Source organism: Pelophylax lessonae (assembly GCF_965119305.1).
Source record: "Pelophylax lessonae genome assembly, chromosome: 3".
Taxonomy (NCBI): domain Eukaryota; kingdom Metazoa; phylum Chordata; class Amphibia; order Anura; family Ranidae; genus Pelophylax; species Pelophylax lessonae.
Genome location: NC_138770.1, coordinates 246,399,944 through 246,427,938, shown reverse-complemented (window position 1 = coordinate 246,427,938; position 27,995 = coordinate 246,399,944). Strand labels below are relative to the sequence as shown.

Here is a 27,995-nt window from a genome sequence, read left to right as displayed (position 1 = left end):
GCGATGTAGTGCTGATCTCAGAGCATTACTCCCCCCTCTTCTATGCTGGTGAGACTTTAGTACAGCACTACTCATCTCATGATCGCACACAGTACTTTCTGTGCACACCACAGCAGGGGGGCGGCACAAAATAGCCATCTGAGCTGCAGTTTTACTGCCTCCTGGCCACCTACCTGAACTGCCCCAACAAAAGACCAAATATGGACTTTACAGATACCATAGTATTTTTACCTCGGGGGGGGGGGGGGTGCAGAGTCTGACAGATAGCAGTTTATTGGTTGAACCTGACTAACTATGCATGTACTGGCTGTCAAACCTGCACTGAAGCATTATGGGGTTAAACCAGGCAGTGAGGTTTCCAATACCCTCTGGAAAGCCATCCAAACACAGATCGCTCATCAGAGGGCCACACACTCCCACTACAGGTGTGAAAGAGCCCACCATACATGTTACAATCTTCTTTAGATCTATCGAGTCCAACCACCTTGTAGAGAAAGAAGTATATATTTTCAAACAAAAATGATTGGACAGCTCAGGTAGGTACTCAGATTACAAAAAAAAGTTTTAATAAATGTAAAGTTGATTGTAAGATGTAGAGTGTGTTGATAGGTCACATGGCTGAGAGTGATCGGCTAGCAGGACATCTCTGTACATGTGAATGGGGGCGATGAGTGATCGGACAGAATGTCCTTGTAGTTGGGTTCCTCTGCGCTCTCCTCCATTAGGTACTCAAAGTCGAAGCCGGCCGTGTGCCCCAGAGCCAGGGGGATGTGCCATAGTAAGAGGAGCCCCACGGATGTCAGTGCCCGCACACTCGGATCTGTAAGATGTTCTGTTAATTCAAATGGGGCTTATTTGCTTACCAGTATCGACACCTTCTTTGATTTAGAGGTGTCGCTAGTGGCATGGTAGACCTTAACAAAAAAAATATCAGTAATCTTGGGTATGTGGTGAGTTTTAAAGTGGGTCTCTATTAGGAGTACAAAGTAAAACCTACCTTTTTTGACTTCTCTCAGAAGAGTAGAACATTTCTAGGATACGTTCCGTCACTTTACATTGTGCGATATCATAGTGAGGGAATTCCCCAAGGAGGAGTAGACCATCTAAAGATTTCAGGAGGAAAGGTATTAATGTTGGCTCTGAAAAATGAACTACAAAATCCTGTTGTTATTTGACGTTTAAAGAGAGAGGGGGAATACCGGTGAGAAGAGTAAGGATGAAGAGAAGATGAAAGGTAGAGAGTAGGAAGGAAGTAGAGGTAGAAGGAAAAATTTCAAAACTCTTTTAGATAGTAATCATTATCACAAAAGTTTACAATTAGTGTGCCCTGAGCTTGAGTGTCCTATGCTTAAGGTCACTTTGTGGGGGTGATGTGAGGCTACAGCTAAGGAGGTTATAGTTACCTGTGAAACTCGGTAGTAGTAAATTCAACTGATTTGAACAACAGAATATCAAAATAAAACACAGCCTATAAAAGCTAGAATTATAAAATCTCCCTGAGAAAGGCATGTATTCCTGGTGCCGACATGCGCGTAGGGGAGGGGCTAGGCAATTGTCGGTGAAGAGCGATATATTTTATCCATGCAGCAAAGGCGGCAGATTTGAACTAAGTTTTCGTGTCTTCTTGGATAATTGTCTGTACAGACTGGTGCGCTTTAGCACCAGTATCAATGAGTGGATTTTAATCTTTTAATAAAACATTCCTTCATTTACGTTATTGCACTATGGATCTTCTTTATTTTGTCCCCCACATGGATGGCTGAGCACTAGAACAATCCATCGGAAATACATCTATCTTGACAATTACCATCTAGAGTGAATGATGGTATTCCAGGAGAGCATCAGATAAATTCAAATGCACCAATTTACCCTTTGAGGTAAGCACATACCCTTAGGGGGAGACACTAAAGGAAGGAACATCTATAACTGCACATCCGTTTAATAACAATTGGGGATCACTAACTGAAGTATTAACCAAATAAGGATAATTGAATTATCACCACCACAGACTCTATACAAAACTGTGAACTTTCACATTGCAACAGTGTTTCTTATTGGAAAAAAAACACAGTATTTGCAACAATGTTTTATATGTACCTGTTTATTTAGGGCTCCCAGCACATTTATTTCATTGCATTCAGCACTTGATATTTGGTTTTATTATTTATTTATTATTTGTTTTTATATTTATAACTCTGATTGATTTTTTTAATTTAGTTCATTGATGTATTTGTTATATCAGCTTTATTGCACATTTATGGTTCACGTCATTTTGATTATACACCATTTACAATATTGAAGTTTATTTTCACAATAATAGCAATGTATTACACAATTTTATATAATTATATTGGATTTTCAGCACTTATAATTATTTATATGTGCAGCACTTCAACAAAATAATTGCTTATTAGCACCCACCTAAAGGGAAGTCATCAGTGTCTGCAGCATTCAAAAATCATCATTTCATAGCTGCTCACGGGATTTGCTCATATTATAGAATTATAAAATAATAAATTAATTTATCCGGTAAGGTAATATTGTGGCATAGCAATACTGGCGAGTAATCAGGTAGCTTATGGAAATTATACCAGAGGGTCAGATCACCTATCTCTGCAATCATGTCTGCCAACCTACCTGCAAGGGTGTAAAGGCTGAGGCAGCAGTAGGGAGGGTGAGGTCTACATTACAATCAATTCCAGATTTGCCAAATTATTGGCCCTTAAAGTCCAGGGTAAGCAAGTGGAAAACTTTTAGGCAGATATGGAATGTTCAGTCTCTGTCCAGGAGAAGCAGTTTAAAAAACGGAAAAAAAAAATTGTATCAGGGTTAAATCGTGGGAATCATAGTGGACCTTCTAGCAAGACTAGAATCTATGCTGTAATAAAAGTGCCCAAGAGCTTTTTAATCCTAGAAACAATGTAAAAATAACTTTCAAGCTGTATTGGAAAAGATCACCTATGCATTGCGTTGATAGATGGTGAACATCTGGACTCTCTCAATTTAGGATAAAGATGCATTTTTGTTTAACTCTGGCCTGTGTCCAGAGGAAGGAAGCATGAAAAAGGATGTTGAAGAGGGGTTCAAACATTTACCCATCTGCAACCCTTGAGGGAGTAGGTCTCGGGTTTGGTGTACCAGCGATCGATCCACTATTACAGTATGCATTAGTTTCTTGATTTGCTGTTTCTCTAGAGAGGAAAAGGGGGATCTCGGAGGACCCCTGTCCAGAGGAAGGAGCAAAAACTCCTGATGCCATTCCGGTAGATCCAGTTGACCTAGGTTCAAATGGAATGGAAAGCGCCAGGTATATCTCGGGTCTTTCTCCCTCAGCTTATCCAGGAGGGGTGTAGTGTCCTGAGGTTTTTTTAACGTGATTTGGGAGAGATCCTGAAAAAGCTTAATAGTCTCCCCTTAAAAAATCATACGATCATTCCTCCTTGTCTTTCGCATAATGTCCTCTTTCAGACCAAAATTCTACAGACAACAGATAATGTCTCATGGGGGAGCAGTATCTGGGCCCCTGGCTCTGAGTGCTCTGCGTGCATGTACAAATTGTATCTCTGTGTCCACTTGTCTGTCTAGGAGGCTGTTAAAAAACCTCTGTAGGGCTGGGATAATTTGGTCAGTTTCCACCATTTCAGGAATCCCCCTCACTCTAATGTTATTCCTATGACCTCTATTGTCCAAGTCCTCTAAGTGCCTGTTCATTTCAATTAAATTAAGGGAGTGAGAGACAGTAACTTTTCAGCCTACAGATTGCCTTATCTCTGTTACAAAGTTACATAGTTACATAGTCAGGTTGAAAGAAGACACAAGTCCATCTGGCTCAACCGATAAACAAAAAAAACAGTAAAGAAAACGCAACCATACAATCCCATATACACAATCCTATACACGCAGTTGATCCAGAGGAAGGCAAAAAACTCCAGCAAAGCATGATCCAATTTGTTACAGCAGGGGAAAATAATTCCTTCCTGATCCCCCGAGAGGCAATTGGATATTCTATGGATCAACTTTACCTATAAATATTAGTACCCATTTATATTATGTACACCCAGGAAAGAATCTAGGCCTTTTTTAAAGCAATCTAGTGAGCTAGCCAGAACCACCTCTGGAGGGAGTCTATTCCACATTTTTACAGCTCTTACGTGAATAAACCTTTCCGTATTTGGAGGCAAAATCTGTTTTCCTCTAGACAAGTGCCCCCTTTTCCTCTGTGTTGACCTTAAAGTGAATGACTCAAAACCAAGTTCACTATATGGACCCCTTATGCATTTACACATATTGAACATATCCCCCCTTAATCTCTACTTCTCAAGAGAGAATAAATGCAGTTCCTCTAATCTTTTCTCATAGCTGAGCTCCTCCATGCCTCTTATCAGTTTAGTTGCCCTTCTTTGCACTTTCTCCAGTTCCCCGATATCCTTTTTAAGAACCGTTGCCCAAAACTGAACTGCATATTCCAAATTAGTTCTTACTAATGATTTGTACAGGGGCAAAATTATATCTCTCTCTCTGGAGTCCATGCCTCTGTTAATACAAGAAAGGACTTTGCTTGCTTTGGAAACCGCAGCTTGGCATTGCATGCTATTATTAAGCTTAGGATCTACCAGAACACCCAAATTCTTCTCTGCTATGGATTTCCCCAGTTCTACTCCCCCTAGTATGCATGATGCATGCATATTCTTAGCCCACAAGTGCATAACTTTACATTTATCAACATTAAATTTCATTTGCCAAATAGTTGACCAATGAAACAAGCTTGTAAGTTGGAGACATCCTATAAGGAAGTTATTCCACTGCAAAACTTGGTGTCATCTGCAAAGACTGAAATGGTACTTTTAATCCCAGACCCTATATCATTTATAAAGATATTAAAAAGTAAGGGTCCCAACACTGAACCTTGGGGTACACCACTGGTAACCTTAGACCATTCAGAGTAAGAATCATTAACCACTACTCTCTGAATTCTATCTTTTAGCCAGTTTTCTATACATTTACAAACTGATCTTTCCAAGCCTGTAGACTTTGCCTTACACATTAGCCGTGTATAGGGGAACTGTGTCAAACGCTTTAGCAAAATCCAAGTATACTACCTCCACAGCTACCCCTCTTTGCAAGGTTTTACTTACCTCCTCATAAAAAGAACTCTGTGTTTCCCTGCGGCCTCGGCCAAGGCCATCTTTTCAGTGAGGACATGGAGATTGTTTTTTAGGTCAGTTATTGCAGCCGAAAATTTGGATTTTATGTATGCTGCAAAGCCAGACATGCCATTGTATGCGAGGGGTTGGTCAGCATGTGAATTTACTCTATTTGTGTCCTCTGAGGTGGACTAAAAGTCCTCGCTGAAGTCCTCCTCCTGCTGAACCCGCGCCATCTTGTTCCCTGCCACGCTTCCATGAGAGAAGGGCTAAGACTTAAACAAGTCTGAGATTTTTCTGGCCGAAGAGGAAGCCAATCCGCAGTGAGAACGGGAGTGTGTGGCAGTGTGGTGAAGCAGCTTGCCCATTTCTGAGAGGCAGGAGACCGAGTGTCAGGCTTTAGGCTGTGTGTTTTAATGTGCGACCATCTCAGTGATGCACCAAGCCACGCCCCCCTGTCATTTTTATTCCTTGATTAAAACCGACCTGGTTTCTCCCTATGAAACTATGACCTAGTAAAAGTACATAAGTACTGTAAATGTCATTAACACAATATTATTGGATAAATAATACACTCATTTTTGTTTTTGTTCTAAATAAAAGTTGCCTGGTGTCTCCCTTTTAAAGTGCGACTTAGTAAAAGTGATTGAATACAACAAATTGAGTCAGTACAATATTTTGTTTTTGCTCTGTGGAATAATGCACTCTAATTTTGATTTCTTGATTAAAAGCTGTAGGGTGTCTCAGTTTGAAAAATGCAGCCTACTTAAAGTTCTTACATACGGTACTAGCAGTCACTACAATATTTCTGGCTTTTTTTCTGTAAAATAATCCCTGTCAAATTGTGGCCTAGTAAAAGCGCTTATATGCCAAGCATGAAATCACTACTATATTTGTTTTTATTAGTGAAATAAAAAATGTTATTCCTTGATTAAGTGGTGTCTTCCTGTAACACTGTGGCATAGTAAAAGTTGGTTACAAAATGTACATGAAGTGAGTACAATATTTCTGTTTTTAATAATGATTTTTTGATTATAAACCTGATCAGTCTCTCCCTCTGAACCTGCAGTCTACTAAAGTCACTTCTGTCACTGATAATTACCTTCTGTGATTCTACACTAGTGATTCCGGGACACTGTATAAACTTGAGCAAGAAACAGTTAGCTCCCCAGAACTAATGAAGCCAGAACAAGCCTCTGCATTTTCAACCTTAACCAAAGCCAGCAAATGCCTCAAAATTACAAAATTACATTCATACAACATATGATTTAAAAATAGACCCCTTTCTGCTCATTAATCTGTACAATATTTCTTTCTATTGTCTCAACTCTACTCAACTTTTTATTTTATAATGAAAGTTGCCTCATCTCTGTCTCCTAAACTGTACGCCAAAAAAAATCTGCTTATATACTCTGCATCGGATGCACAATATTTCCAGCTTGTGTTTGTGATGTAATACACTCTAATTTTTATTTCATGAGCCTCAGCAGCCAGTAGTTAGTCTTTTCCCTAGGTTACTCTAAAACAGTGTGATAAGAAGCATTCCCAAGCTTCCACTGTGTTTGTGGTTCTGTAGTATAAGAATTATGATGAAGGGAAAACCTGGAACTGCCCTTCACCTTGGCACAAGGCTCCAATTTGATGTGATCTGTAGGGAGCACAAAATTGGGAGAGCATTGATTTTGTAATGGGATCACAATAGTAGTGATTTCTATCATGTCACATGCAAAATGTCCCCAGTTTCTAAGTGTCTCCTGCAGCATATTCCTAATCTCCAACCATGCTTATAGCATGTTCACAATCCCTGACCATCCTCTACAGTATGTTTTCAGTTTCTGACACTCTTCTGCATTACAGCCTGACCTGTAGCCTGTATGGGGCCTTAAGTGTGCTTGCTAATAGAGGCCTAAAGTTGGGGTATAGGCTGTCTCACCTGGAAGAAGGGAGGAGCTGCCCAGGATTAGGAGCCTGAGATGGAAGCTCTGTTTAAGGATGCAGCTGGAAGGAGCTTGAATGCAGTTTTTGTGGGGTTAGCTAGAAGGTCCTTTACACTGTACAAGGTGGAAGAGAAGTTATAGTCTTTAAGTGTTGTTATGGGTATCTGCAGCCCTCTCTCACTGTCACCCAATGTTTTTTAATCCTCCATATCTAACCATGGATTCAGCCCTGGTAAATGCCAGCCCACTTTGCCCCTGGGGGGGGGGGGGCCTCACACGCCTCTGTCAGTCAGGGGGTGATAAATGAAATGAATAACCTATACTTTTATAGCTCTACCTTTAGACATAATTGATACGTTTTTTTTTTTCATTCTGCTCTGGAAAACATTTGTATGAAATTAATAAAAAATGTTTATGGCTCCAAGAAAAATATATTGGTAACATTCCTCAAACCACAAAGTAATATAAACCGAAACCGTAACCTGAGACTCAGTATGTAGAAATACTCTTAGCACCAGTGGGTGAGAATATGTCACTACTAACTTTGTTTCATAAGTGGCCCCCTCTGTGAGCAATTGAATTAGTGTAGGAAAATATTTCTAGACCTAAATATAAGAAAGAAATGAATGGTTGGCCAGCTTTTCATAGATGGACTTTGTGACTCCTATTTTCCCTGTTTTGACAGACCCTAGTAGTTTCTTGACAGCTAGAAGTGGTTTTAGTGTTTTATTATGGTTCTGCTGAGGATCTTCCAACTTATTGTGTTAAAAGTTAAACTGGGAATTGACATGATGAAATGTAAAAAGTGAAAAGGCATTTTGTGTTTACACTCCAAATCCTAAATACATTAATGAAATATAGCTCTGGTTTTACTGTTCTACTAAGTCATTTAGATATTGTCCAAGAAGTCTTGTAATTGGAAAATGCAGGGTTTTTGTAATCCAGAAAACTTGATTTTATTTACAGCGTTTTGGTGCTGATAGCACTTCTGTAATCCAATAAAGAGCAATCCAGCAACTGTCAAACCCATTCTGAAGTAGGAAAAAATTCTGTCCCCACCTAGGTATTTCCTGCTGTGTGAAACTGGTAGGCAAATTTCCTTGCACTTCCAGCATATCAATGACAAGCCTGATACGGCTGGCTTTTCAGTCACCGTAATATGGTCAATAGCTTTGGTGAGTTCTTTATTAGAAATAAGTAAATCATTTAACGTTTGATTTGCCAGCAATTTGTGAGTTTTGGATTTTCTGAGTCTCTTCATGCAGTGGTCGGAGATCTCTCTTGCTTATTCTAGTGTGCAATCAAGAATTATTTTCATATATGTGCCTTGTATTTATGTCTCAGAGTTCTCGGGGTTAGAATAAATTTGAATGACCCCTAGGAACTGTGAGATATCAGAGTTGTCTTTGAGATTTCCAGGATGGGCATTCTGTTATGTCATTAGTGGATTGTACTCTGGTGTGGTGTATTGTTGATGACACTTAACCAACACCACAACCTCTAGAAATGCTTTATCTTTCTGGGAACTCTCAGGATTAAATACAATGCTTTTAGTGATTTTGTTTAAAACATCCAAAAATAGATTTACCCTAGTGCTTAGGATAGCAAAAATATCAATATATCTTTCACAATTTGTATGTGTTTTTTCTCTAAGTAGCCAGCAAATAAATTGGCATACAAAGGGGCTGCATGGCACCCTCCATTGTTTTTAAAAGAGATTTCCCCTAAAATCTAAAATAATTATTTAACAAAATTAAAGAAAGGCCCACTAAAATAAATTATAAAAGGTAATCTACCTTTTCATTTCAGAAAAAAGTCTGCTACTGCACATATGCCCTCATGTGTAGGTATACATGTATAAAGTAAGAAAATGTACATCTTCAATTTAAGCCCAGGTGGGGCAAAATGTGTTGATCTCTTGAAGCTTCTGCAGAAAGTCACTTGTGTTATGGGTGTAAGATTGTAAGCTTTTCACTAGTTAAGCCTAGGTGCTCCTGATGATGTCATGTATGATGGACGGAGCCAGAACACACGTCACTGTGCCATCTTGGTTTCTGGAAAACTGGCTACATATGTGATACAAAGTGTTTGTATACAATCTCTATATTGTACGTGCATTTTCTTTATTAAATAGCATATACTCTACTGGTTTACACTATGGAGAGTGTTTCTTTTTCCTTTTATGACATCCTTCCCTATTAGGTTTGGTTGCGTATTGATCGGTGGGAAATATAGTGGTGCAGCCATTTGGCAAGGTGCTTGAGAGAAGTTGGAGGTCTCAAGGAGTCCAAAGTAAGCACTGTTTGACCACTCTTTATTGGGGGTCATCTGATTTTGGTAAGCCTCCACTTTTCAGACACTGTGGTGGTTTGCTGTTCTATTGCTGGGAAGCTGAAAGGCTGTTGGGATTTATATCTGCTCTCCTTTTGTCACATATTAAGAAGATTGCTTTACTTTCTGGCTCTTCATTGGGACTTCTTTATTTATCACTTTTATACACTATTTGTATATTTGTATTATTACATTTTTTATTTGAATAGCGCACTAATGTGATTTGTTTAGCGCTGCACTGTTTTTCTCTATAGTTTATGTACATCATGTATTAGGTTGTTTTGCTAGCTGCTATCACTTATTGCATATTTTGGAGTCCTACCATGGTTTCCTTCAAGTTCACATTAGTGGATTGTACTCTGGTACTCTGTGGTGTGGTGTGTTGTGTTGTGTTGTTGATGGCACTTAATGACCTGTAGGTATGCTGTACCTGTGTGGGAACTCTCAGGATTAAATACAATGCTTTTAGTAATTTAGTTTAAAACATCCACAAACAATCAAATCTAGTGCTTAGGATAGTAAAAATATCAATATATCTTTTCACATTTTTATGTGTTTTTTTTCTAGGTAGCCAGCAAATAAATTGGCATACAAAGGGGCTGCATGGCTGCCCACAGCAGCCTCCCTTGTTTGTAAAAGACATTGCCTTTCAAATCAAACATACTTATTTGACAGAATCAGAGAAAGGCCCACTAAAATAAATTGTAAAAGTAAACTATACTTTTGTTTCAGCAAAAAGTGTTCTACTGCACATATGCCCTCATGTGTTGGTATACATGTATAAAGCAAGGAAATGTACATCTTGAATTTACCCTAGGTGGGGCAAAATCTCTCTTGAAGCTCTTGCAGAAAGTCAATTAATTGTGTTATTGGTGTAAGATTGTAAGCTTTTAAACAGTTTGGCTCTACAGTTGATTTTTGCATTTTTTTTGCACAGGTGTAAAAATTAGGGATAGATCGATTATCGGCAAGGCCGATATGCACTTTCCCCCGATATATCGGTATCGGCCCCGGAACTGGCCGATATTGCCGATATTTGTGTGACGTCATTCTGCCTTCTTAGGCCGCCTTCCTTGCCTTGGACAGCCTCGTCTGGAGTCAGGACTAGTCTCGCATGAGTGTATCACAGCCATACACCCACTCACAGCATCCCGGTGCCAGCCAGCCAGCCATCCACAGGCACTGTACCAGTGAGCCAGCCAGCCTCCCACAGGACCCTGTACCAGCCAGCCACCCACAGCCCCTGTGCCAGCCACCCACCCACCACTGGGTGCCAGACAGCCAGCCACCCACCACAGGGTGCCAGACAGACAGCTACCCATAGACAGGGTGCCAGACAGACAGCCACAGGCACTGTACCAGCCAGCCGGCCACAGGCCCTGTACCAGCCAGCCACCCACAGCCCCTGTGCCAGCCACCCACCTACCACAGGGTGCCTTTCAGCCACCCACCACAGGGTGCCAGCCAGCCACCCACCCACCCACCACAGGGTGCCAGCCAGCTAGCCATCCACCACAGGGTGCCAGCCAGCTAGCCATCCACCACAGGGTGCCAGCAAGCCAGCCACCCACCACAGGGTGCAAGCCGGCCAGCCATCCACCACAGGGTGCCAGCAAGCCAGCCATCCACCACAGGGTGCTAGCCAGCCATCCACCACAGGGTGCCAGCCAGCCACCCACCACAGGGTGCTAGCAAGCCAGCCATTAAGCATTAAACAAAAATTAACATGTTCAGTACCAGATTTGTGTCAAAAATTGTCTTTATTTTTCAAAACCTTAAATGTACAAATATCGGCCCATATCGGCCGATACCGATATGCTGTGACCAAAATATCAGTATCGGTATTGGCCTTGAAAATACCATATCTGTCTATCCCTAGTAAAAATCTTACTACCCCAGAACATTACTACCTAAAACCCCAGAACATTAAATATTTTCTGAAAGCAGATGCCATGTAGTGTAAAAGATTGATAGTAGCAAATATTGCAAATATTTATGTTACATGAAATTTGCGCAACTGTTTAGTAAACGTAAATTTTCAGGAAAAAATATATATGACTAAAATTATTTTAGTGCAAGCACACACAAAATACTACTTCTCTACCCTCCCCATCCAGCGGTTGTAGTCTCAGGCTCCTGGTAAGCACAGGAGAGCTCAGGAATCATCAGCGGGTCCGTCGGCAGGCCCCCTCATGGTTCCCTAATACATCCAAAGTGATGAACTGGTTAACCAAAGATTGAAAAGCACAATCAATGAATCAAGTCACTGAGTTCGTGCCTAACACTATAGGTCTAAAAGAAAGAAAGTTGAGGCTCTTGTGCACTTCCAGTATGTCATATATGACAGGGTGCTTCAGATTTAAATCCTTCAGTTATTGAGTGCAGTGGGGATCAGACCTAATAATACATTATGGGGTCTACGTATAAGTATTTGCTTTGCGATGTCTCAACATTCACATGAAGGGCACCCATATCATTTGCAATATGTGTGCAATTTCAGTTTTGTAATGCCCTTGCAGGGTGAATGTAAAATTCCCTAACATTCAATTCTAAAAGGGAAAAAAAAAACCCTAAGAGCATTTGACCAACAGAGCTGGGACATTTACTAACCACATTTATTATACCTAGAACCCTTAGTATTTCCCTAATGGGATCCTGTGTGATCTAAAGGTGGCAGAGCCTGTCTACTGTTATGTTGTGAGACATTTTAGATGTACACCCTGGACACTTCTTCATCTTTTGCTTGTTAACAGGTAAAAATGTTGACGTTGTAAAGCTGCTCCTAGAAAATATATTATTGCTCTTGGCATGTTGGGGTTATATGTTACCCCACAGTTTTTTGGTTATGACATAACAATCTTTATTGACATTGGGCATGATTTATTTATGCTGGGTTGCAACTTAAGGATCTTTTTTCATGTTGTCCATTTGTACCTTATAATTGTGGCTTTTGTGCCCTGTGTGCCTGGTCGGATTCTTATATGTATTTATAATTATACAATGCCCCTATGTCATGCTTTATGCCTATGTTTTTTTTTTTTTTTATTTCTATTATATCCTGTATCTCTTGTGCTTTTGGGATTTCACATAGGCATGACGTTTTTTCTCTAGTAGGCTGCATTTTCAGTTTTCATTAGTTTTATTTTTTAACCACTTGAAGACCAGGCCTTTACTGACACTTTTTCTTTACATGTAACAATCTGTTTCTTTTGCTAAAAACTCCAAATATTATATATATATATATATATATATATATATATATATATATATATATATATTTTTTTTTTAACCACTTGCTACCCGCCCGCCGTCAAATGATTGATCGTGCAATGGTGATAAAAGACGTACATTTTACTATCCATAGGCAACATTTTAAAACCCTTTAAAGGTTACCACTTTAGATTAATAAAGGAGGTCTAGTGCTAGAGTAACTGCCCATAACCTGACATTCGCAGTGATACCTCACATGTGTGGGAAAATCGTTGTTTGCGTGCGTGCAGGAGCTACACACGCATTCGCCTTTGCGCGCTAGCATGGAGGGGGCAGGGGCACTTAAATTTTTTATTAATTTATTAATTTTTTATACACTGTTGTTTAAAAAAATAAAAATAAAATTGATCACTTTTATTGCTGTCACAAGGAATGTACTCTTTATCGAGTAATCTGTGGTCTAAGACCCCAAATCCTTCCTTTGCTCTTAAAAGCATTCAAAGCACCAAGATCGACTTTTAAAAAAATGGCGCCGTTGAGATCTGGGTAAACCAGAGGTGGTGTCATGTCATTGCTTCCAGGTTATCATAGTAAAGACCCAATAAAAGCAGCTGTTGGCTTTGTATGGGTCTTCGACATTGATTGTTATCACAAAAGAGTGACCATCAGCTCTAAAAAACTGTACCAGGATGCTGCAGGCATCATCCCGGAACAACCACATGAAGTCAAATGACGTACTGTATACTAGGTATGTGATTTGGCAGGAAGTGGTTCAGTAAAATTGTACTTGTTTTGCTGTGGGAAACCAACATATCTACTTTGTAGTACTACAATATGGGCTCTGCTCTGGACCCTGAGTGTTCCCAAAAGGGCTTGCCCTGCTTCTTGCTCTTCTTTGAACCCAGGGCCTTTATGTCACAGGTTACCTAGACAACTTCTTGCTGAGGCACTCCTCCCTAAAACTTTTGGCTGGATAATCAACTTTCAAAAGTCTGCTATCCAGCCCTCATGGTGTCTGGAGTACCTGGGTCTAATCCTGGATAAAGCCCAAGCCAGAATCTTCCTCCCTCAGGAGAAAGTTGCTTCTCTAAGGTTCGACACAAGGATCTTCAGGTCTAAACCACACACCTCAAATTGCTTTGGCATGAGGTTCTGTTGCAGAGTGCGATCACTGGATGCAGCGGAGTCTATTCAGATCAGATATTGTGGAGTAACAGGAACTGGCTTCTTTATTGGAACATAACCATGGTGAGAAAAACACAGACAGGAAAAGGTAACCAACAAGTAGGGTACAATGTACAGGAAATTACAACACATCATAGAAAATGCATGGCATATCACTGAGCATTAGCGACATCTAGTGTCCTATTTGTGAGCTGCAGTTAATAGGCTGAGCTTTAAAGTTGTTGTATCTCCAACACCCCTTCTCAACAGCTAAGGCTTAGTCTATAAAACCCATCTTCTTTGTAAGCATTGAGTGTCTTTCAGCGGTCGGAGGCTTTGTAAGGATATCTGCTGTCATATCCTTGGTTGGGCAATAAAGTAACTCAAGAAGACCTTGCTCTTGAAGATCCCTAAGAAAGTGGAACTTCACATCAATGTGCTTGGTTCTTGAATTAACTCCTTCCATGCGTGCAAGTGCAAGGTATCCTTGATTGTCCTCATAGATTTCTGTTGGTCCCGACTGTGGTTGACCCAAGTCTGTTAATAGCTGTCTCAGCCATATAACTTCTTGGCTTGCCTGCGCTGCAGCAACGTATTCTGCTTCAGTAGACGACAGTGAAACATAGAGTTGCTTTTTACTAGTCCAACTGATGGCACCTCCTGACAGAATAAATAGGTTGCCACTGGTAGATTTCCTGTCACTGGTGTCTCCTGCCCAGTCAGCATCAACATATCCTGTTAAGGTGCTTTCATCACTTGCTGGTAACTTTAACTTGTAGTGCGAAGTCCCTTTAAGATAGCAAATGATTTGCTTTACAGCATTCCAGTCCTTTTGACTTGGCATCAAAACCTTTCTGCATAGGATTACAAAAGTTGCTGCAATGTCCGGCCTTGTAGCAGTGGTAAGATACAGCAATTTCCCTATTCCCTTCCTGTATTGAGTATTAGTAGGTAATGGGTTATCTTGGCAATTCATCTCCTTTAGGTAGTTGGTTTCCATAGGAGACTTTACTGGTTTGGAGTCTTCCATTCCAAATGTTTCAATTATTTCTTGTATTTTGTGTCTTTGGTTCAGAAGAAAGCTGCCATCTTCCTCTCTCTCGATCTAGATGCCAAGGTAATTCTTTATGTTGCCAAGGTCTTTGGTGTCGAAGTTCTGATTTAATTTTTCTAGTATTTCTGCTTCATCCCCTTCTTGCTCAAAGCAAATCAGGATGTCATCCACATAAATAAGCATATAGACTCATCTGTCTGCCAATTTCTTTGTGTATAAGCAGGGGTCTGCTTTACTCCTCAGAAAGTTTTGATGTGTAAGCACTTCATTTATTTTTACATTCCAAGCTCTGGCTGCTTGCTTTAGACCATATATACTCCTGTGAAGTTTTCATACTAGGTCTGGCCTTTGTTCATCTTTGAACCCTGGAGGCTGTTCCATGTAAATTTCTTCTGTTATCTCGCCATGTAGAAACGCGGTTTTCACATCAAAATGTTTCACTTGCATTCTTTTTGTGACGGCTACTGTCAGTAAAGTCTGTATTGTAGTGTGCTTGACTACTTGTGCAAATGTCTCGTCATAGTCCTCTCCATATTTTTGAGAATAGCCCTTGGCTACTAGCCTTGCTTTATATCATTCAATTGTGCCATCTGCATTGTATTTCACTTTAAAAGTCCATTTACAGCCTATGGCTTTCCTTCCGGGTGGTAGTTCTGTAAGTGTCCATGTTTTAGTGTCATGCATGGATTTTATCTCTTCATCAGCAGCCTTTATCCATTTACTTGATTTGTATGAGAGACGTACATGTGGTTTACCTTTGTTTTCTCTTGTTGAACGTCTCGGTTTTGTGTCTGAGCCTTCTTGTGTCTGCTCTTCAGTACTGGTAGAGTCTGCACTCACTTCAACTGTTTGTTCAGAAGTTACGGAGATAGGCTGGTCAATGTCAGTTTTCCCTTCTATTCTTGCTTCTACTGTTGTCATTGCATTGTCTCTTAAATCTTCAATAAAAGTTATGCTGTTGCTAAAGATAACCTTGTCTGTTTTGGGATTAAGGATTCTGTAATCTTTGACGTTGTCACTGTATCCAACAAAGATACCTTCAAATGCTCTGTTTTGGAGTTTGGTGCGTTTTTTTTTCTAAAGGTGGATACCACCTGAACCTGGGAGAATGCAGACGGCCGGGCCGCTGGGAGGGGATCCAGAGGAAGCAATACCGATTTGTCCTAATTAATGGCAAAGCCAGAAAAGGTGCCAAATCTTTAAGCACTTAAGCCCCGGAAGATTTTACCCCCTTCCTGACCAGGCCCTATTTTGCGATTCGGCACTGCGTGACTTTAACGGACAATTGCGCGGTCGTGCGACGCTGTACCTAAACGAATTTGACGTCCTTTTTTTCCCACAAACAGAGCTTTCTTTTGGTGGTATTTTTGGTGGTGGTCACGGACCCCCCGCGCGTGTGACCGGTGGACCCGATGTCCGCCGGTCACTCTGCGATCGGGGGGGGGGAGAGGGAGAAAGTCAGGCAGCTTGTATAAACAAGCTGCCTGTCATTCTCCCCTGTGTATGAAGGATGATCATATGGTTCTACTATGTAGAACCGTTGATCACTCTTCATACATCTGAAGCCACAGCCAATCACAGTAGAAAGCACGCCCCTAGGGACACACATAGCCCCTCCATTTCAAAAAAAGTTAACCCCTTCACTGCCAGTGTATTTTTACAGTAACAGTGCATATGTATAGCACTGATTACTGTAGAAATGTCACTGGTAACCCCAAAAGTGTCAAAAATGTCAGTCAAGGGTCCGATCTGTCCGCCGCAATGTCGCAGTACCGCAAAAAAAATCGCAGATCGCCACCATTACGCGTTAAAAAAAAAAAACAACAAAAATTACAAAAATCTTTCCCTTTGTTGGTAAACGCGATAACTTTTGCGCAAACCAATCAAAATACGCTTTTTGCGATTTTTTTTTTTAACAAACATAGGTAGCATAAAACAAATTGGCCGAAAATGTTAAAAAATTTTGATTTTTACATTTTTTTGGGGGGGAATTTCATATAAAAAAATATGAAAAAATCGCACAGGTGATCAAATACCACCAAAAGAAAGCTCTGTTTGTGGGAAAAAAGGACGCCAAATTCGTTTAGATACAGCGTCACACGACCGTGCAATTGTCCGTTAAAGTCAAGCAGTGCCGAATCGCAAAATACCCCCTGGTCAGGAAGGGGGTAAAATCTTCTGGGGCTTAAGTGGTTAGATTTAATGGCCAAAATGTGTGTAATAAGAATCCCCCTAAGATGTGCTTCAAGGTATCCCACACCACCAGAGGCGTTGCAGAGTCCACATTGCATAACAAGAAGTCTCGCAAGGCCAGGGAAACGGGATCACCAACAGGTAGTAGAGTAAGCCAAAAAGTACCTTCCATACTTGGGTACCAGTGGGTAGCAGGCCCCCCAGTCGGACTATTACAGGAGAATGATCTGATATGTTCCGAGGGGCATAATGCACAGATTTAATCATAGAGAAAGCAACAGCATTTCCTAGGCAAAAATCAATGCGGGATAGGCCTTTGTAGGAGGCTGAGAAACAGGAGTAACAACGTAAAGTAGGGTTTTTACTCCTCCACACATCCTGCAAGCCCAATTCCGCCAAAAGGGAGTGGGGCTCGAAGCACCCAAGGAGCCAGCATCGGGACTAAACCTATCAAGACCCTTATCCAGAACATTATTGAAATCCCCAAGGACTATGATGGGAACAGTGGAGTAGGGACCCAAAAACTGAGCCAAGGTCTGGAGCACCACCGGGGAGAACGGTGGGGGTACATATACACAAGCCAACACATACTGTAAATAATGCAGTTTACATAGGAGAAAGATATATCTGCCCTGGTCATCAATCTTAGAAAGTGTCAGCTGGAAGGGCACAGTATTAGAAATCAAAATACCGATTCCCCTAGAGTAAGCGGAGTGGGTGGAGTGAAATTGGGTACTGTATCTACGGTTACGCAGCAGAGAGGGAGTGGAGGCCCGCAGGTGAGTCTACTGCAGGCATACCACATCAGGAGCATATCTCTTCAAAGTGGAGAACAGCGCCACCCTTTTCACACTGTCACCCAGGCCGCGAACATTCCAAGAGATTGCAGTACAGTGATTAGCCATAGTTCCTGAAGGCAGCAAAAACAGGGGGGATATGCATCACATTATAATGTAAGTCAGCAAGAAAAATGAAAATGGAAGGAGCCAGGGTGAAGGGATCAGTGAAAGAAAGAAATTCCCAAGTAGCACAATAGCAGAAATGTAGTGACTCAAAAACTAGCAGCAGCAGCATGTAGGCATCTGTATAGGAAACAGTGGCAGTCCCATAGTCCATGGAGAAATATCTGGTGGATGGCAGTAGCAGTAAGGGGCCAGGGCAACAGTCAGCTATGTGCTCACAACAGATGAGACAGCAAATAAGAAAACAACCACAGTGTAAAATGGACATTATCATGGCTCAGTCCGTGGCCACAAGAAAAAACAACAAAGAAAAGGGAGGGGGATCAAACCCCACAGCAAACGTCCCCAAAGTCTCAGCAGAAAACTTGATCCGAAGGAACTTACAGGAAACACAGTTCCGAACAAGGAGCAAGACCCAACTGGAACCATCACTCATGCCAAAAAAAACAATGGTAGGTGCAGAAATTTCAAAGGAGCAGGATGCAAACATATTTCCTCCCACTAGGAAGCAAACAAAGCAACTTCCCATCAGGCTGGCAACGAGCTCTCTCCAGGGTGGGCTCCACTCTGTCCAACCAGCTAGATGCAGCAAGTGGATTATCAAAAAAGTGGGTTTCATGATTTGCAACCACCCGCAGGTGGGCCGGGTATAACATAGCGTAGTTAACCGTGAATCTCCTCAAGCGCTTCTTAACATCAGTGAATTTGACCCTGCGACGTTGTACCTCAGCAGAGAAATCCGGATAAAAAGCCCGCACTAAAGGTCACCTTTAGTGCGGGCAAGGAACAGACAGGCATCTCTATCCTTATAATTGAGAAGATTAAACAAAAATGGGCATGGGGGCTCTCCGGGGCGCGGAGGTTTAGCAGGGACCCTGTGGGCCCGTTCAATAGCAAACATGTAAGAAAATGCATCCCTGCCAAAGGAATTAAGCAGCCAGGACTCCATAAAGGCAACAGGGTCCTTCCATTCTGTCTTCTCAGGGATGCCCACCGCTTTGATATTATTGCGTCGGAGTCTATTTTCCATATCCTCCAGGCGGGAGGAATGGCCTGATGTGAGAAGTTGCATGTGATGCACATCACGCTGTAATGGCACCAATTCATCTTCCACAGTCCCTAGTCTGTCTTCAATGGCAGTAGTGCGGTCACACAGCTTTTGCATATCTTGTCTCACCATATTCACCTCCATTTTCACCCCTTTAAGCTCAGAAGTAAGGACATGGATGGCCTTATTACAGGATGTAACAGCAGCAAAGATATCCCGCAAAGTGGGTTCAGGGGAGTCCTCAGCCATAACACCATGGTCTGCATCAGGCCCAGGAGGGGGAGTAGTACTCACGGCATCCCAGGAGGAAGTAGAGGCCGCGTCTGCGGGCCAGGAGTCCTCCGTCTCGGCAGGCAGGGCACCAGGATCCCCAGGGCCAGAAGTAGGCTCATGCTGGGTCTCCTTTGCAGAGGATTTGGCAAACAGCTTCATCGCAGCCTCCCTGGCGGAGTGGGACGGTCAGGTGCCATCTAGGTTCACAGGATCCGAAGGCCCCGGTGCCTCCCTGCCCCTCCGAGACATCGTTCCAACACAGGATACACAGCCGGCAGGTAAGTATTACCGTCAGGAGATCGGGGAGGTAAGTAGAAGAGGCGGATGGCATCGGATTCTGCAAGTATCAGGATAATTGTCAGAATCAGTGGCGGAGAGAGCACTCAGCACATCTGTCTACATCAGCTGCAAGCCACGCCCCCCTGTTTGCCGTTTAGAATAGAACACTTGTCACCTTGTAATTTTACAGTGAGTCCTCTGGCTGTTAGACGCTTCACAGATAAGAGTCCTCCTTCTAGATTAGGAACATAAAGCACATCTTTCACTGGTATGGCTAGATTGTGTCCCGCATCATCAGGGCATACAAGGGTTCCATGTCCATATCCTTCTGCATGTATTTTGCTTCCACCTGCAAGATAAATAGTTTTTTTGTTGTTCAGATAAAGTTTTGTGAAAAAACTTCTATCACTCGTCATGTGACTGGTTGCCCCCGAATCGATGCACCAGCCTCAACATTTATGGTTGCCTGTCGCTTTAAATGTGGCATTCCAGTTTACTTTCCATGGATCATTGATTGTGGCTTTGACCTTTTGTTTAGCCGAAGAGGGACGCTGTCTTATTTGCTCTGCTTTCCATATAGTACAGTCTTTCTTTATGTGTCCCTGTTTGTCACATCTGAAACACACTCTGGTCTCTTTCCTGTGTAACCTTGCGTCTGTAGCTTTAAGAACGGTTCTGGTGTCGGTTTCTGTGGAGTCATGCACTAATTCCTTTCTTCTCTGATACTCATCTACAAGCCTGGTTTTTACAAATGCTAGCATCAGATCTGTCTCAGGTCGTGTCTCCAGTGCATTGATCAGTGCAGTATATGTTTCGGGCAAACTACATAACAACATGGCTGCAGCGTGGATGTCTGTTATATTCTCCCTGATTGATCTGAGTTGCACAATCACTTCCAGCATTGTGTTGATATGCTCCTGCATGTCCTGTCCTCTGCTAAGTCTCATTCTGTAAAGTTTCCGCAGCAGAAACAGCTTGCTGTTTAAACTGGATCTTTCAGGCAGTCTTTTCAGTACGTCCCACATGCCTTTTGCTGTGTCCTCATGGCGTATATGAATGAGCTGATCATCCTCCACTAGTAAGCTTATGGTGGCCCGTGTCCGTCTGTTTTTCTTGTCCCAGTCCTAATTACTGTCCTGTGGCCTCTCTGTGGTGGTAACCTCCCACAAGTCGTCTCTAGATAATAGCATTTCCACTTTAAACTTCCATAGCTGATAATTGTCATTGTTCAGCTTGGCCACTGAGAGTTTAAGTTCTGAATTTCCAGCCATTTTTCCCTCCTTTATATATGAACAGTCTTACTTGTCTATAGGAGAAGTCACTGGAAATCTTCCTTACGTTGATCTCCGCATCAGTCACACTGTCTCCGGTTCGAGGCTTTGTTCTGCCTGGGCCGCACCTGGTCATAACACTTTATCCGGATCCTGGGCCCATAACCTGTTGCATAGTGCTATCACTGGGTGCAGCGGAGTCTATTCAGATCAGACATTGTGGAGTAACAGGAACTGGCTTCTTTATTGGAACATAACCCCAGATAGCAAAGATGTCACCTTCTCATGGTGAGAAAAACACAGACAGGAAAAGGTAACCAACAAGTACAGTACAATGTACAGGAAATTACAACACATCATAGAAAATGCATAGCATATTACTGAGCGTTATCGACATCTAGTGTCCTATTTGTGTACTGCAGTTAATAGGCTAAGCTTTAAAGTTGTTGTATCTCCAACAGGTTCTGGGCTTTAAACCAATATACTCATGACATGGAAAAACCACATCCATTCCTGTCTAGCCAAACAAAGCTCTTCCTGACATGGTGGATTCCCAATCCTGCCCTGGAATTAAGAAATCATTTATTTCCCATGGCAAACTTCAGTTAGTCTACAGACTTGGGTAAAGTTTACATGGTCTCTACAGGAGATGAAACTTCCCATCAGCATTCTGGAACTAAGAGCCTTCAGATTATCTTTGCATCACAGGAGCTTCCTTCTGCAAGGTCACCCAGTCATAGTACAAACTGACAATACCATAGCCGTGGCCTACATAAACCATCAAAGGGGCATCAGAATTTAAGCTGCCCTTAAGGAAACAAGGCTAATACTCTTCTGGGCATAAACTCAAATTCTAGTTGTCTTGGCCAACCACATCCCTAGAGTAGATATTTGGCAGGTGGACTTCCTAAGCCATCAATTCCTAGACCCAAGGGAATGGTCTCTGCACCCAGAAACGTTTCAAAATCTCTGTCAAAGATGGGGAAATTCAGATGTGGACACACTGGCCTCAAGTTTCAACAACAACAAGGTGAAAAAATTAGTAGTCGAGACCAGGGATCCTCTAGCCTTCAGAGTAGATGCTATAGTGATTCATTGGACTCATTTCAAGCTGGTTAATGCCTTCCCTTCAATGAAGATCCTCCCTCAAGTGCTAAGCAAGATAGAAGAAGAAAGGGTTCTGGCGATTTTCATCGCAACATATTGGTCCCGCAGTCTTGGCCTATTCCAAACATAACAGACTTACTGGCTCAAGGCCACTTATTCTATCCTGCTTCTTAGTCCCTGGCTTTAACAGCATAGCTCTTCAACCCCAAGTCCCAATGGATAGGGAAATTTCGGACTCTGTTATTCACACTGAAGTGTACGTTTATGTTTACGTTTTTCTCAGTTCAGTTCTCGGCAGTTCTCAATGATTACAGTGCAGTCCCCTTCGCATCACAGCCCCCTTTACATTACAGTACAGTCCCTTTCCCATCACAGTCCCCCTTTACTGTGCAGCCCTCATTATGTTAATGTAAAGGGGACTGCAATATAAAGGAGAACTGGGATGTAAAGGGGACTACACTGTAAATAGACACTATAATATTAAGGGGGGCTGTGATGTGAAGGGGAGCTGAGGACACTGTTAATGTGGGACTGCTTTAAAGGGGAACTGTGATGTAAAGAGGGACTGTGCTGTGAAGGGGGGTTGAGGAATGACTCCATAAATATCCCATCGCCAACCGGCACCCCACCCCACAGAAAAACTGTCTGCCGCAAAACCAGTCCCTGGTACCAAAAAGGTTGGGGACCACTGCTCTAGGTGGCTCTAGCAAATATTTTGCCAGTGGTCAGTTACCTGAAGTTACCTGCATATAACCCTTTGTCTATGAATGCAAGTTCTGTGTCACTTAACATGAAATAACAACTAATGTGTAAAGTGCAGCTCCAGCTCTGAAATGAAAATGGTGCTGGCCATTAGAGTGAATCCTCACTCTAGTGCACCACAGAACCTTTACAAAGAAAGCCACACATCATTCTTTTGGACACACCGCAAGGTGTGTAGGCTGACAGTCCCCACTAGTAGCTTTGTATCCTCTGATGCGTTTCACCCTGAAAGAGTTCAATCAAATCTTTATAAACAAAGCCAAAAATGTCACTGACTATGATGATCACAGTGATGACCGGGAAGCCCATGTAATCTCTCTTTTTGTTATAAACTTTTGTAAAGCTGAAAGTGAAACTCCTTTTGGCTGAAATTGGTTGAATACACAATAAAGTATCACAAAATAAATATTAGGATTGCCACTGCTGGCCACATTTTGAAAGTAGTAGCATCCTGGCTGTTGTGGCGTTAACACTTTTTGACCCCAACAAATATCTATATGCATCAAAATTAAATATACTGTCCCAGATGTGGAAACAATCTTGCTGTCAAACAGTTTTTTCTCTATTTCTGTTTCAGATTCAACTTATTCAGAGAAAACTTTTAAATAGCCATTATGCAGCATCAAGATTATTAGCTGCTCTTTTTACAATCAGCTCTAACAAAAACTTTCATTACATTTACATATTTCATTAAAAAAAAAACAACAACAAAGCAACGCAAATTTCCCATGGAGGCTGTAAGCTTCGTCCTTAGTTCCTTGGACATCAAACCATATCAGACAGGTAGATTGATGCTGTTTAGTACTATCTAGGAACTAAACAAACAAAAAAAAGGTCTTAGTGTGGTACCATTACATTTCCCTCCTAGAAATAGATGAAACATAAATTACAGAAAACATTTTCTACTAAATACAAAACATATTGTCATTATTTTGTTGACTCCTGAGTGCACGCTCTATTGCCCATATTGAATGTACGCATATGAATTAATTCATTATCAATTATCACCATATGGATTTTTTTATCAAAGGACATCCATTTAAAATTGTCAGTATTTATACATGGTTGAAATGACATTCACAGTAATATTTATAATGTATTCATCACATTTGTGCACAAGGATTATACAATCTCCATATTCCATATTGATTTTATTTATCTCAGCCTCATCCTCAATCCCAACTATGCAAAACTTGGTTAGCTTCCAGAAACCAATCGGTTCTCTCTGTATTAACAAGAAAACTTAAAAATCATTAGCGTTATATTTTAGAATAATAAACTTTATTACAATTACCAATATAGGACAATACACACTAGATATACATGTTCATCTTCTGTCTGATCAATTACTATTGATCCATCTTATGCTGATAAGTAAAAATATTCTAAGCTTGGTCTTTACCAGTTGATTAACTTGTATAAATGACTGCCATTAAAGGGATGCAATTTGGCTTTGTCGGTGGGTGGTGCCTTTCTTCCTTTTTCACGCCCAGAAGGCTGGACTGGAGAGCTATGCATTTAAATAATTATAATAATCATGACTGCTTTTCAGAAATTTTAAGGGTGTCGACCTCAAATTAAACATTTCTTTTTGTCTTAAAAAATCTCCTACATCACCCACATTTGAACATCACATTTTGCATGTTATATAAATAATTTATTAGATGTTCAAATATGTCCTGCTTCTAATAAGCACAATCTTTTAAGAGGGGTCCACAGCTGCAGGTTTTTCTCTCCCTTTTCATTTGTCTCTGTCACAAATGATTTTTCGTTTAATTGGAATATACAAAGGCTCTTGCTTTCCTCATTTACCACTACACTGAACTTTTGCCTCAGTGTTAGCACTTCTAATGTTAAACTTACTTTAACATAGACCCATATACATAGGTAGCAAAATGTATTTTTACAAATTAGCCATACCTAGCGTCACCTTTCTGTCTTAATTCAGGTTACATTGTCACATTTACTACAGACAAAACAACATGCAATCATCATGTCATCATACTAGTAACATTTCCTCAATATTAGCTAGCTGAAATCAAAACAACACAAAGAGCTCAACATTTAGATTCGAACATACACACATATCTTACATTATTGCAGTACAGCAATCTGAGTCCAGTGCAATCATTTCCATACCTCAAAAAGCGAATTCCTCTGAAACTGCCTGCAGCCCAGAGGCCAACGCCTTCCTGACAATACAAAACAATTCCTTCTCCGATTAGAAAGGATTGTGAGCACAATGGGGGTTCACCCAAACCAGGATTGGGCTTGCATGCTAGCATCATTCTTTTAAAACAGTTAAGCAATTGAAACATTTTCTATGCTTTCTGTATATGCTATGGCTTATAATAATACAAAACACAATATTAAACCAAGCACAAACAATCTAACACAACCCACTACACTATCTATTATTCATATCTCTAGTTCACACAAACCAAATACTCCACTTCAGGTACCAAATGTTTTCACAGTTACATATTTTACATTTTTAAGGTTGCATTTGAGCTGTACAAAAAGAGATCACACAAATACTAAGTATTTAGTATAACATGTAATTAAGTAATGACAGATAACGAATGTAATAATGTTAGAAACCATGACAAGAATACCTAACTAAAGATGCTTTTTTGCCATGGAGTACTGCCCGCTTTCAGACAGCATGCCACAGATGATCGGACTCAAGCACATGCTCACCCTGGTAGAAACTGAATAGGTGTTAGATACAGGACTTGTATGTAAGCAGATGCCCAACTCCCAGCCAACTCCCCTTGTAAGCAGCATGACCATTTAAGGTAATTTAAGGTCAGTTTGTAATGACATTACTTTGGTATGAAGTCAGCTAAGGTAACCAGGATATTGGAGGCTTTCTTATATATTGTAGGACAACTTTAATAAGGAAATATAAAATTTCCCCATCAATCCTCTGCACAGTGAGTTTCCTATTCGATACCACCTCATTATGTTCTTTCTGCTGTGCATTCTGTACTCTGCAATACATTACATATTTCTGGCTACTGCACTATATATACTGTGATTTATGTTATATACTCCTGACTGCTGCATTCAGTAAGCTGTGCTTGACATTACATACTCCTGGCTGCTGCACTTTATACACCGTGTATAACTTAGTATATTTTACCCTGCCTGCCAACAAGGACCAGTTACTGAATAAAGAGCACGCTAGCTTCTCCCACCTTTCACCATGCATTTAACTCCTGACTGCTCCTTTTCCACTCACCAAAATAATCATCTGTCTGGCACAATTTTATTCATAGAACCACAATTACAATGTATAGCAAAACCAACAGTAACTATAGTATACTATTATTCAGTTTATGCAAACCAATTTCTCAGGAATGTGCTACATAAAGCAATCCATTATTCAGAGGAATAAGCTTGTTTTTGTTTATTGATTTGTGTGTGAGGGAACAGCAACTGGGCTGAAAATATGCTTGCAATATACTGTAGTTGTTAATTTTTATGTTTTTTTATTTTTTTAGAAAGATGACCCTGACGATTGCCCTATTGAGCTCAGTAAAGTTCAAAGTGTCAAAGCTGTCCCTAAGAAGCGCAGGGACAGGAGCCTTCCAAAGGCCTTTGAAATTTTCACAGAAAATAAAACCTACGTGTTTAAGGCAAAGGACGAAAGGAATGCAGAAGAGTGGCTGCAGTGTATCAACATCGCTGTTGCACAAGCCAAAGAAAGAGAAAATAGAGAGGCTACTACTTACCTATAGTGAGATACTTTCCACATTCACACAAGATCTTGAAGGCTCCAAGAAGATGATGAACAAGGACCAAAAATACCAAAAAAACTGTTATTGGCTTGATGTATGAAAAGCGAGCTGAGGGTAAATGTTAGCTTCCTTCATTTTTTTTCAAACTGGACATTAGAAATGACAGATGGCAGCTTCTTGCTTAAAATGTGCAACATTAAGTTTGAACTTTAGTACACTTTTCATACACCATGCAGGTTGTGTGTTTTTCATTCTGTCATTTGTTAGTTTAACATTTTATATCGTATTGGAATACATGGCTTTAAATCATCAGTAACATAAAATTTGTGATTTAGCACTTAATGAATTGTTATCAAGTACCAAATCTCAATGACACACTGATTAAATAGATACTTGATATTACACAAACCATGTCTATTGTCTATAATTAGTAGATATTTATTTTAAAAAATCAAAATAAACTAATTGTAACCAAAGGCAATATGCAATTCAAATATGCAATGGAAATACTTATATATCTAATGTTTATTTGCCAGAGGATTTTTCAGTTACACTTTTCATCTAAATGCTCCAGGAATGCATTTCATTTGCAGACCTCTTCTGCAGGTTAAGGCTGGTACACATGGCCCGAATATCGTCTGCTTTCAGCCAGTTCATCAGAAACATTCAGCCAGTGTGCACAGCAACCTGTTTAACAGAAGCCGGACTAACGTCTATCGGACAGGCATGCTGGCAAAATAGCAGCCAATCGTCATCCGATCAATGCTTGCAGCCAATGGCAAGGATTGTGTGGTTGCCCTCTCAGAAAAGCGGGAAGATTGCTGTACTAACATTGCATAGTTAGTACAGCGAGCTCCTTCTTTTTTTTTTTGTTAAGCCTGCTGGGTTGAACAAACAAAAAGTTACCTTATGTATACCAGGCATTACTCTTCTGCTTCCTGACACTTCTGCCTTCAGGTTCAGCACTACTACTTTCTGATACAGTTTTACTGCTTCAAAATCATCCCTTTGGTAATTGGATCAAGTGATGATACTGAGAGCAGACTAGAAATGAAAAGGTGTCACATGAAGCTGCATTGTTGAACCAGGAAATAACTGGCGATACAGTATGGCAGAGGTAAATCACAAGACTGGATGTACAGAATAATATTTTTTAGCAGGTAAAATATATATTAATATTGATATTTTTTATATGCAGTATTTACAATTTGAATTTACATGGTTGCCTTGCAGTTCTAATTATATGAGCAGAAAGAAAATGTTTTATATATAGAAAGAACAATACATAGGTAATAGTAACCATTTAATGGTTAAACAAAATTAAACAAAGTTTTAACTCTGAATTTAACAAAAGTTTGATTATGTATTGCCACCGAAAAGTACACAAAATACAAACTGATGTTTTAAACATAATAGCTCTTTTACTATAATATACAAAATGGCAGTGCAAAGTTCCATTTTGTCATTGTTAAATTTGGAACCCCTTAACTGGCTCTTTTTGAAGCCTGAAGTGCTTT

At 40.7% G+C, this 27,995-nt stretch overlaps 1 protein-coding gene across 2 annotated transcripts in view; it reads left to right on the top strand.

The window, feature by feature from the left end:
• Positions 1-26,526, top strand: part of VEPH1 (ventricular zone expressed PH domain containing 1) — a 761,239-nt gene extending 734,713 nt beyond the window's left edge. For both annotated transcript variants that reach the window (XM_082249205.1, XM_082249204.1), the window contains exon 14: positions 26,242-26,526. In XM_082249205.1, coding sequence (XP_082105331.1) covers positions 26,242-26,478 — 237 coding nt within the window. In that variant the 3' untranslated portion in view covers positions 26,479-26,526. The remainder of the gene's footprint in view (positions 1-26,241) is intronic.
• The last annotated feature ends 1,469 nt before the right edge of the window (positions 26,527-27,995 follow it).